This window comes from Marmota marmota, unplaced genomic scaffold (assembly GCF_001458135.2).
Source record: "Marmota marmota marmota unplaced genomic scaffold, marMar, whole genome shotgun sequence".
Lineage (NCBI taxonomy): Eukaryota > Metazoa > Chordata > Mammalia > Rodentia > Sciuridae > Marmota > Marmota marmota.
Genome location: NW_026000130.1, coordinates 9,252,243 through 9,264,459, shown reverse-complemented (window position 1 = coordinate 9,264,459; position 12,217 = coordinate 9,252,243). Strand labels below are relative to the sequence as shown.

General features: G+C 41.2%; 1 protein-coding gene across 8 annotated transcripts in view; it reads left to right on the top strand.

The window, feature by feature from the left end:
- The window catches only part of LOC107154714 (protein HIRA), a 99,436-nt gene continuing 87,219 nt past the window's right edge, over positions 1-12,217 (top strand). For all 8 annotated transcript variants that reach the window (XM_048785132.1, XM_048785138.1, XM_048785135.1 and 5 more), the window contains exon 1: positions 1-127. In XM_048785132.1, coding sequence (XP_048641089.1) covers positions 91-127 — 37 coding nt within the window. In that variant the 5' untranslated portion in view covers positions 1-90. The remainder of the gene's footprint in view (positions 128-12,217) is intronic.

Below are 12,217 nucleotides of genomic sequence, written 5' to 3'. Positions count from 1 at the left end.
GGCGGCGCGGGAGGAAACTACGGCGGTGGCTCCATGGCCCGGGCGCGCTGAGGGACGCGGCTCTCGCCTCAGCCCGGCGGCAGCCGAACAATGAAGCTCTTGAAGCCAACCTGGGTCAACCACAATGGTGAGTGCTCGCAGGGGTCGCAGGAGGCAGAGTCTGGAGTGGGTTTGGGATCCATTGTCGAGTTGGGACCTCTTACAGGCCCTACCCGCTCTTCGTCCCAGACGCCCAGTGCCGGTGCCATAGCTGCGGAGCCGGAGGGAGTAGACTTTTTCCGCCCAGGAGGCTGGCAAACCTGGGCACGTGCTCTGAGCTGGCTGCAGCCAAATCCGCCTTCTCCCCAAGCATTGACACTGACTCCCGCGCCGCTCATCCCTCATCCGTAGTGGGGCCGCGGCCTGGTTTACTCGCTGGAGTTGGCCTGAGTTCCGGCCAGGTCCTGCCCTCGTCTGCACTAGCTAGTATGTGCTTAGATGGTCCTGAGTGTGAAACCCGGGCGCTATACCTTTCGTGGCCTTTCTGTGGTGGGGTGAAAAACTAGAATCTTCAGGAAGGGTTGTTATTGCCCTTGCTGAGCCCTGGAGCTGGTGACAGTGCCCTCACTCGGGGGCCTGTGGTCCTGGAATAGGAAGGCTTAGACCCAAGTCCCATGGAGGATTATGAAGGAACTACCTTTATTGCTTAGCTGGGATATCAGGGTGAATAGGGTTGGGACCAGTAGGACACAGGTGTGCTCTGAAGAAGGACTTTCTTAGGTTTATAGTGGTAGCTCCAAAGCATATGGTGGGAAACAGACTCATCCACTCTTGCTGAGACTTGACTGTGATACAGAGAGGCTAGCGATAACCAGCAGTGTTGTTCTAGTTCTGCCAGGAGTTGGTCTTTGCTCCCTGGAGAGAGGAAGAGAGGACCCCCCCCCACCCCACCTCATTCCCCATGACTGTACTGGCATTCCAGGAAGGCATCTCCAGGCAAAGGTATCCCCCCCTCCCCTGAGGCAGATCACCCTGCTGCCCTCTTGTTTCTTACTTCTACTTGGCAGTGTGACTAGAGGGAGCTTCAGTTTTAAAACAAGAGAAGTGGATGCTTTTGCCTTTATTTACATATGTAGCTTTGGCATTTTGAATTTGATCCCAGAATGCTCAATTTCTACAAACAAACTTAATTCAACATGTCTTAACCTTCTTTCAATCAGAAGTGCCCTCTCCTTCCATTGTGTGATACCTTCCCCATTTTTCAGGAATCAGATGGTTTCTTTTTGAAACCATTTCTGCCCAAGTTATTTCACTAGATGTTCTTTACAACTATCCCTGTGCTTTGCCTGTTTGGAAATTATGCTTGTACTTTCCACAGATCCAGGGCAAGGCCTGCCTCACTTCCCTATGTATTCCCTGATAAACTCAGCAATGCTTTCCATATAATGGTATATGGTAAATGTTGGATAAAACAGGTAAGAAAGCTGAGGTTTCCATAATTTATGAAGATGCAGTTAGGTTTACTGTAAGTGAAAACAAAAGCCCTGAGCCTTAGTTTCCATTGTCTTTTTGATCTCTAAAAGCATTTCCTGATGTATAGGGTATAGATCTTTCTCTGAAAAACTGGGCAAGTATTGAATTATATTGCTTGGAATCAGTAAAGGAGACATTTTATTATGAATTAGTTTGCTCTGTAAATGAAGGTGCAAAGAAGTTTTTTATTTTAAAATGCTTTGCCTAAATACATTTGTTATATAGCCTACCTTCTCCAGTCTCTTCTTCCTTCTGTCATATAACTTTCTTTTTGTTGAGCTCCTTTGTAGGACAAAAGTGTTACACTGTGTAAACATAATTATGTCAATATGCTTAAATGATTATCTAGGTACAAACAAGTGAGAGTCTGCAACCAGGTCAGCAGTCAAATGTACCAGCCTGGCAGAGCAGAGAGAGTGATGAGCCCTGAGTCTGGGACCCTTCTAGAATGGAGTGTGATGGTTTCTGCTTTATGCACTTCACAGTATAATTGTGAAGTTCAGCTGGAAACAGAGATGATAAGAACTTTTTCCAGACCATAAAATGCCTTAGAAAACTAAGAGATAATAATAATAAAATATATCAAGACTGACTGAATGGGATTTAACTTTTTTTTTTTTTTTTGGTACCAAGGATTGAACTCAGGGGCGCTTAATCACTGAGCCATGTCCCCAGCCCGTTTTATTTTTTTATTTTGAGACAAGGTCTCACTAAATTGCTGAGGCTGGCTTCAGACTTGTGATCCGCCTGCCTTAGCCTCCTGAATCTCTGGGATTACACATTTGTTCCACCAGGAAAATGACGACCAAAGTATGCCAACAAACACTCAGCAGATTTAACATCTTTTAAACATGTTCTTTGTCAAATTTTCTTTCTTTTAAAATCTCCTAAAATGAACCTCGGCCTCGTGGAATAGCCAGGGGGACTGTCAGGGGTAAAATTACCACTATCTTGGAGGAAATTATGTTGGTCTGAATCACTAATGAGCAGGCCTATAAAGATAATAGTGAGTAGTGGATTCTCATTCAGAGCCTGAGTGGTAGGTAGTGGCCATTAAAATCATGCTTACTTTGGATGAAAAAACAAAAGCCATGTTGCTTTTTTCATTGCACTTTCTGGCTACCTCATTCTTCATACTTGTTTCCTCTTTCATGTAGCATGAACACACTGTTGTCTGAGAGTCCAACAGGGGAAGGGAAAGACAGCTCAGCATTTTTCCCTGGAGTGGCAAGGGATCCAGACAAGGTAGAGAGGGCAGCTAGAATAGGTGATGCTAGAGGAGGGAGAAGTGTTTGTTGGCATACTTTGGTCGTCATTTTCCTGGCTGATAGTAAAGAAACCCCTAAGGTAGTGTTTTTCAACCTTAACACTATTGACATTTTGGGACATGTAACTGTTGTGGGGTGCTGAGCAATATCCCTGGCCTCTACACACTAGATACCTGGAGTGCCCTCCACCACTACCCTGTAGTGACAATTTGGTGAACCTTCTCTGGCATTTGGAACTAAGTGCTTCTGGCATTAATTGGTAGAGGGTAGGTCTGCTGCTAAGCATCCTACAGCCTACAGGATAGCCCCAATACAAGGATTATCCTCTTTAAATGTCAGTTGTGCCATGGGTGATGAACTTTGCTTGGGATGGAAAAGTCTTTGTTATTATTTGCCTTTTCTTCTATTGTCTTATTGTTCCAACTAGTTTGTAAACTTCTTGAAGACAAGAGGTTGTGACAACCAAAAATTATCTCCAGGCATTGCCAGTGTCTACTGGTAGCCAAAATTACCCCCAGTTGAGACATTCTGATCTAAATTTATGTTAATAAATCTTGATGTTATCTTATTACAGAGAAATTAGCCTTGGGTACAAAATCAGACTGGGTTCAAGATGCCATCATTTATGAATTGGATTCTTGGGCTGGAAACTACTTTTAGGCTTTGGTAAAATTTTATTAAGGTAAAGACTCATCTTTTCCACTTTACTCTATACCCAAATATTACAGACTCTTAGATATAAAGCAATAGCTAATGGTATTTATGTAGGAGTTATATGCCAGGTACTGTTCTTACACTATTCTGTTCTTCAATATATTATTATTTTAGGCCTGACCAAAATAAATTTCATTTTTATAAGTTAGGTTAGGATCATATATTAGTCAGAAAGTGAAAGCAACAGGGTTTTTAGAATTAAAGTTTGTAGGAAAATGCAGTTGGTATATTTAAAAGATTTCATTGAGATTCATGGCTCTTCCATCCCTAGGCCTTTGGTCTTGAATGTTTTTTCTGGAAGTCTCATTCCTGGGCAGTTTGCACTTTTGTTTAGCTCTTGGGTGAAGTCCATTCTACCCAGGAGGACCTGGACTAAAAGAACTCTTTTTCACTTTTGGCCTCCAATCCATCCTTCATAGCACTATTGTAAAAAAGATAGTTGGCAAATTTTCCACAATAGGGTAATTTGCCAGTTAATTACATAGTTTTTTGGTGTATATTTTATTTTTCTCCTGTCCTGTAATTCCCATCCCCTAGCCCCCTTACCACCACCACCACTACACACAAATTTGGTCTCATTCTGAAAAGGATTTTTAAGACATCCTACCGAGACAAGTCAGCTTATTAGGAAAATGCAGCTGGATGGGAGGAGTCAGGAGTGGGTGTGGTGAGGGCTGGCACTGCTGCTGGCCAGCACTGCAGTCCAGTGTCTGAGAATGAACTGGGAGAGAATCCTATTGGTGATATATGATTACAGTGATTGTGAGATAAACTTGGCAATTGCTGCAGATCAGTGGTTCTTAAACAGGACAATGTCTGGAGAAATTTTTGGTTTTACAAATGTGGGAGGCTGAGTGCCACTGGCATCCAATTGGAAGAGTACAGGCTTGCTGCTAAGCATCGTATAGCATACAGGATAGCCTGAAGTACAGAGGATTATTCAGGCCCAAATGTCAGTAGTGCTGAGGATGAGAAACTTTGCTCTGGATAAGAAAGTTTTTGTTATTATTTACCTTTTTTTTTTTTTTGTCTTACTGTTCCAACTAGATAATAGACTACTTGAAGTTAAGGAAGATAAGAAATTTGCCTTTTGTTTTGGAATCAGTTAATCCTGTTCTGGAATCTCTTGTGCTTTGCTGCCTACTAAATATGTGACATAGAAGGTTTTTTTCCATCTCTCTTCCTGATTTGTTCATGTAGCCAATAACAGTTGCCTTACCTGCACTTTGTGGTGAGTTCTCTCCACAGTGTCTTTTTGCTGATTTATGCCTGAAAATGATAGAATTGATTTAGGAAAATAACCAGAAATATCTGAAGAGAATTCAGGGGGAAAAAAAAAAAAAAACTAGATGGGATTTTCCTCTGGGTACAATGCATGTAAGTTTTACACTAATTTGTGTGCTAAACTTTGAACCTTTCTAGTGAGAAGTTCTGTGGGGATCCAGAAGTAACAAGGTTCTCCCTGTATATGGAAAGCTATGTGGAAGGTAGAAAAGATAGGTATCCAGACTATATTCTAGAATGCAGGGCAACCAGAAACAAAAGCTACAGAAAAAAGTTGTGATTGTTCTGGGAAGGAATGACTTGATTCCATTTTGGTTTGTGGATATATCCTTGGGCCTGAGCCTAGACACGAATAGGATTGTGATGGTAGAGAAGGCACTGCAACTCTTGTTAGTCAAGACCAAAGACCTGGATGATAAGAGTATTTAGAAAAAGACATAAAACCATGTTAATAGTAAGGCTGAACAGGAAAAGAGGGATAAGGGAATTGGGAGGCAGAGTCATAAGCATCTTGCTAAAAGCCTGGACTTATTTCTCTGGGCTTATCGAAGGGGAGCATTGAAGTTTCTGAGGAGGCTGGATGTGATACTTATCCTGTTGTCCTAGGAAGGCCCCGGAAGAGTTAGAAGGCAGTTCTTCAAGTCTTGATGAGAGATACTGAGAGAGGTAGGGAGGTCAGAGGTGGTAGAGACAAGAAAGATTGGGGAGGGCCTGAAGAAAAGGTAGAGGTAGAATTAATAGCACTTGGCCATTACAGGAAAATTATTGCAGATTCGGGTCACTCTGGGTTCGTTTCTTTCTTTTTTTTTTTTTGAGTTGTTGATGGAACTTTGTTTTATTTATTTATTTATATGCAATGCTGACACTTGAACCCGGTGTCTTATAAATGCTAGGCAAGTGCTGTACTACTGAGCTACAACCCCAGCACTACTGACATTGTTTCCTGTTTATTGCTGAAGTAGCCATAAGCAGAGAATGCAAAAACAACTTTATCCGAGAGCACTCTAACAGACAACAGAGAAATACCCTGTTACTGAAATACCTCCCCCCAATGATTTGGACAGATTACTTTGTTCAGTATTAATCTATTTGCTTGCCCCACTAGGCTCTCCAATTTGGGACTACTAGGATCAACAGTTCTCTAATCAGGTTAGGGTTAGTGTTAGGGCTATGGTTAGGGTAGGCTTATACTTGCCCTTGTGCTGCCTCAGTTTCCTAAGTTTCTGGGATTACAGGCATGAGCCACCACACGCAGCTAGCTAGTTCTGTCTAAAAAACTTGAAGGCCCTTTTTCTCCTCAGAAGGACAGCTTTCTAGAAGTTAGTAACAAGAGCCTTCTCATCCCTGGAGAATGCTGTTCTATGGCTGCTTCTATGGTCATTCAGAGTGCGTCAGGCATGGTGACTCACACCTGTAATCCCAGTGACAGGGGTGATGGGGGATGGGGTGGGGAGGTGGGGGCCTGAGGCAGGAGGATCACGAGTTCTAGGCCTGCCTCAGCAATTTAGTGAGTCTCTTAGCAACTTTATGAGATCTTGTCTTAAAAAAATTAAAAGGACTTTAATTCTAAATATAAAAATATATTTAATAAAAGGGAAAAAAGGGCATAGTTCAGTGGCAAAGCGCCCCTGGATTCAATCCTAGTACCAAAAATCAATCGATCAATCAGTATCAGTGTGCCCTGGGGCTTTTATTTTATTTATTTTATTTTTATTTTTTTAAAGAGAGAGAGAGAAAATTTTTTTTTAGTATTTATTTCTTAGTTTTTGGTAGACACAACATCTTTGTTTTGTATGTGGTGCTGAGGATTGAACCCAGGCCTCACGCATGCCAGGCGAGCGAGCTACTGCTTGAGCCACATCCCCAGCCCCGCCCTGGGGCTTTTAACTTGTAGATCTCTCTTGAGGTACTTGGTGACCCTTCTCTGACATTTGATTTTGAGTATTCTCTGGTCATGGGGGATCAACGGAATATTTTCAGGGAGGAAAAGAGGTGGGACCTGTGTGTCTTTCCTGTTGGCTTTTTGGGCCAACTTAATCATGTGTCCTCTCTCTTACCAATATCCATTGCCTACTGGTTTACATGAGAGCATGATAGATATTTGAATAAAGAGATTATCCCACTAGAAGTTAGCTCCTAGAAGGCAGAGACTTTGTCTTTGCATGTGCTCTATTCCCAGAGCCCCCCTTGTTGCCTGGCTCACACCACAGTAGTCACTCAGTAAATGTTGATGAGTGTTGAATTCAGGAAGAAAGTGATAGAAGGTGGCTGGTAGATGGGAGGCCAACAGCATCTACTATCCTTGGCTAGTAGAGTTGATTGGCTTCAGAAGACTTCTTGTTCATCCTAGCTGGCTCTTCTAATAGAAGAGATTTTATGGTGGAATATGCTGGTAATTCCAGTGATAAGGGGATGCACTCTGCCCAAGCTTTTCTACCTGAGGAGCTCATTTATGTGATTGTGTTGTTCGAAGCTTTCCATTTAGGGAGGAGACTAGATGAAACAGAACAGATAGCAACTGTTTTAACATCCCTGGCAAAGAGAAACTTGGGGATGTAGCTCAGTGGTAAAACTTGTTCCTAAAAGCAATATCTGCCTTCATGCATTAACCAACTTAGGACAGGCCTAGTTTCAGGGAGGCTTCCCTAGCAAAAGCCATGGTGGTGTGGGGCAGACAGAAGGGGCAGCCAGCCTTCTTTGAGGACCAGGGGTAGATCTTTGCTGGAGTGAACTACAGACCTGCAGCATCTTTCAGTGAAGGGTACCACACAGAGAGGACACTGAACACATTCACCTGTTCAACAAATAACTCTATGCCAGGGGCTGGACTAAGAGTTGGAAATAGCAGCAAACCAAGTAGCACGCAGGCTGTGTTGAGTAGCAGCATATGATACATACATCTGCTGGGGGTGTCGGTGTATGTAGGAAAGAGGAGGAGTAGAAGGGGATCCTCTTGGGAAGATACAGCATACATCCCAAACAAGAGCCATTAGAAAGTTGTAGATAAGTGAATATAGGGAGAAACAGCAGACAAAGATTAGGAATGCTGAGGTAGTGATAGGGTAGGAAAGTTTTAAATAGGAAATTTAAAATTTTGAAGGGATAGCTTGAGTAAGGTTTGAGCAAAGACCTTGTCTATCGTCATTCAGAGTGTACCCAGGCATGGTGACTCACACATGTAATCCCAGTGATTGTGGGGGAGGGGGGGCTGAGGCAGGAGGATCACAAGTTCGAGGCCTGCCTCAGCAATTTAGTGAGTCTCTTAGCAACTTTGTGAGATCTTATCTAAAAAAAATTAAAAGGACTTTAATTCTAAATATAAAACTATATTTAATAAAAGGGGGAAAAGGGCGTAGCTCAGTGGCTAATTGATTCTGAACTGGAGATTTTGGCATATAGGAGGATTATCAGGGAGTAGTCTTAGAATCATATCTGTGTGGGAATGAGGAAAGCAGATGGACTGAGAGATAGCTAATCTATAATGCAGGCACAGCAAATTCACATCTGATCCTGTAGGGAGTTCTGGAGCTTGAAGAGCCCTTCAGAGTTGTCCTGAATTGGAATAAGGTGCCCAGGTCTTTGTACTCCTACTGGAGTAGATCCAATAACTAGATGTCTTGGGAAGGGGGCCTGATTTTGGTGGAAGTAGTTCTTTTGAGGGAAGGTCCTATCCAGAGAAGTACTGCTGGTAGGTGTCTTGGGCTGCCAGCTATATAACTGTATGGATTAGTCCTTGGATGGAGGGGACCTGGGCATGATCCCATGGCATCTACTGTAGGTGATGAAGGTAAGGAAGGTGCCATTTTAGGTACGGACAATGTCCAGGAAGTTCTAAGGACTAACAATGATAGGTGAGATAAGATCTAGAGTGAATAGGAGACTGACTAGGAATACCTGATAGATTGCTGGAGGCCTTGATTCTCACTGCATTAGAAGCAGAGGACTACTGTGATCTGACTTGGGCATTGATGGTCTTTCTGGCTGCTGCACTGAGACTAGACTGGGTGTTGGAGGCAAGGGAGAAAGCTGGGAGTTAGGAGTCTCTCACAATGATCCAGGCACAAGATGATCATGGTGATGATCATGGTGGTGATGGTCATAATGGTGCAAATGGTAGGATTTTGTGTGTTGAGTATACTGCAGTTGCTCCAAAATCCCAAACTTTTTGAGTGCTAACATGATGTCACAAGAGGAAAATTTCACACTGTGAAACTTTGTTTCATGCACAAAAGGACTTAAAATATTGTATGTTTACCTTCAGATTCTGTTTTTAGCCTGTGTGTGAAACCTAAATTAATTTGATATTTTGATCTGGATCCCATCCCCAAGTTATCTCATTATATTTGTGTAAAAATAAAAATGTAAAATACTTCTGTTCCCAAACATTTCAGATAAAGGACACCCAACCAGTATTATACAATATTTTACATATAATGTATTTGTATATTACATGCTGTAGTCTTTATCATATATAGAATATTGCATAATTGATATATTAATGTAATATGATATATTATTTGAATACATACATAAATTATTTTTAGGTATGGTTTACATAGTGAAATGCCCAAACCTTTATTGTGCAGTCTGATGAATTTTTACAAACCAGTATCCTTTATAACCTATTCATTGATCAAGATATTAAAATGAACAGAAATTTTGAGTTATGGATATATTGGGAAGTAGAGTCAACAGGGTGAAGCAGGGAAAGTAAAGTGGGGAGTAAAAGAGGACAAAAGGATGCCTTGCTTTTATGGAGAAGGGAGTTGCTGTCTGTTGAACTTGGTAAAACTGTGACAGAATCAGATATGAAAAGGAAACTCCTATATTCAATTTTAGACAGGGTGGGCCAACGGAGGCCACTGTACAGAGCCTTCCTAAGTAGCTTTTTGATGAGTATGGCCTCTCTTACCATTTTCCCTTTTTGAGATACTAAAGCTCCATTCTAATGCTGCTGTTAAGGAACAGGACAAATACCTGAATCTTGCTAGTGACAACTGCCAGGTATAATTATTTCTAGAATACTACCTCTGGTATATTATGTGTGGACCTGAATAATGAAGCATTTTATGATTTAGTGCTTTTAAAAAAATTATTTTAATTATGCATGACAGTAGAATGCATTTATATACTTTGAAATATCATACATAGATGGGATATAATTTCTCGTTTTTCTGATTATACATATTGTAGAATCGCATTGGTCATACAGTTACATACATACATAAAGTAATAACGTCTGTTTTGATTTAGTGCTTTTAACTTATAAAATTTAAAATTATTTTCCTCATTATAAAAGTAATACATGTTCAGTTTAGAAAATGCAAAGAGGAAAACACATTGCTAAAATCATTTTTATGTGGTCTTGTCTGGGGATGTAGCTCAGTGGTAGAGTGTTTGCCTAGGATGTGCAAGACCCTGGGTTTGGTCCCCATCACCACAAAACAACAAATCCACTATTTTTATGTTATCTTTCAGACCATTTGGGGGGGAAAATTGGATGACTTAGTGCTTTTAAAAAACACACTTTTTTTGACTTAACATTATAAAAAGTCTGAATTTTTAAAGGCATTAATTAGCCAAATTTGTTATGGTAGCAAAGCCACTGTTTTTAGTGTTTAGCCTCCTTTACAGACCATACATAACTGGAATAATTAAAATGTTGCTGTGCAAATTTTTCACTTAAATAATATCTTGGTTTTGTTGTTTTCTTTTTTTTTTTTTAATATTTATTTATTTATTTTAGTTTTTTTCGGCAGACACAACATCTTTGTTTGTATGTGGTGCTGAGGATCGAACCTGGGCCGCACGCATGCCAGGCGGGCGTGCTACCGCTTGAGCCACATCCCCAGCCCCAAAGTTTTGTTGTTTTCTTAATTGTGATTGTTGTTAAGCTGACATCCTCCTCCTCTGGAATATAGCTATTAATTTTCTAATGGAAGCAGATGGAAGCTAGTAGGTTTATTTAAGTTCATTTTGCAAATAGCTTTTAAGAAATATCTTTGTTCTGCAGAATTAGAGGAAAGGGGTATGAAGGAACAGAACTGTTACCAAAACTTTATTATGTTGCAGGAGAAGTGATTAAATTCTCTAAATGATATACCTGTATTTTATTCTACTTTAGCTGGGGGTGGGAAGAGTTGAATGGTTACTATAATTTCTTCCTATGTGTTTTCAGTCCTTGAGTCATCTGATACCTATGAGATGTCATTGTCTGGAGCTTAGTAAAGAAAGTTGGGAGAAGTGTTTGTGTTGAGAGTGACAGAGATAACAGAAGCAGATGGCTCTGTGAGCCAGCCAAGGGCTTGCTTCCCACCTACAGGCAGTTGGTGAAATCTGAGTTCCCCACCACAGGGTATCAGGAGCCTGTCTTCCAGAGATTAGGGTGCATGTGACACTGATGGAGGGCTTCAAATTTGACACTTCCACTGCAGGCTTTCTTGAGGCATTCAGCAGCAATTGTTGAGTGCTTAATATGCGCCACAGTATGGGTTTAGGGCCTTAGGGATGAATCAGTGAGTAAAACAGACAAAAATTGCTGAGCTCAAATTGCTAAGCTCCTGGGGTTTACATTCTGGTGGGCTGGGTAGACAGACATAAAATAAAGGAAATTATATAGTATGTAAGAAATAGCTAAGGAAAAAAAAAAAAAGGTTAGAACCAGGTTGGTTGGTTGTGCCAGGCTGGGGAAATACTGTCTTTTCAGTATTTCCAAAACCCTTTAAAGTATAAGTAATTCTCAAAACCCTACTTTAAAGTATAAGGCATACTTAAAAGTGTAAGTGTAAGAGGGTGACATTGAGCAAAGACTTGAAGGAGGTGTGGTAGGGAGTCATCGTGTATATCTGGAAGAAGAGCCTTCTGGACCATAGAAACAGCTATTGCAAGGCCAAGGTGCAGCGGGCTTGGTGCAGTCCAGTACCAGAATGGAAGTAGTGTTGAGGATTAGGCAGGAGACAGAAAAGGCATAGAAAGATATGTGTAACTATTATGCAGGGCCTGTTGGCTTTTCCTCTCTCAGTGTGGCCTTAACTGTCATGAGCAGATAGTGGGTAGAGCAGTTTGGGATGGAAAAATTTGAAGTTCCAGTTTGGAGATGGTCAGAGTGAAGTGTCTGGTAAGTACATAGGTCATTAGCTGCATATTAGCTGGCATGGTATGCTTAGATGAGTTTTTCCAGAGAGATCACTGGTTAACAAGAAAATAATGTTTTATTATGACCTAACATTGGTGTTTTGATATTTACCTTTATTGCTTTTATGTATTAATCATATATATATATTATCCATAAACAGGCCTTAGTGATATGTGTTTGTCTTTCTTTCCTTCCTTCCTTCCTTCCTTCCTTCCTTCCTTTCTTTCCTTCTTTCTTTCTTTCCTTCTTTCCTTCTTTCCTTCCTTCCTTCCTTCCTTCCTTCCTTCCTTCCTCCCTCCCTTCC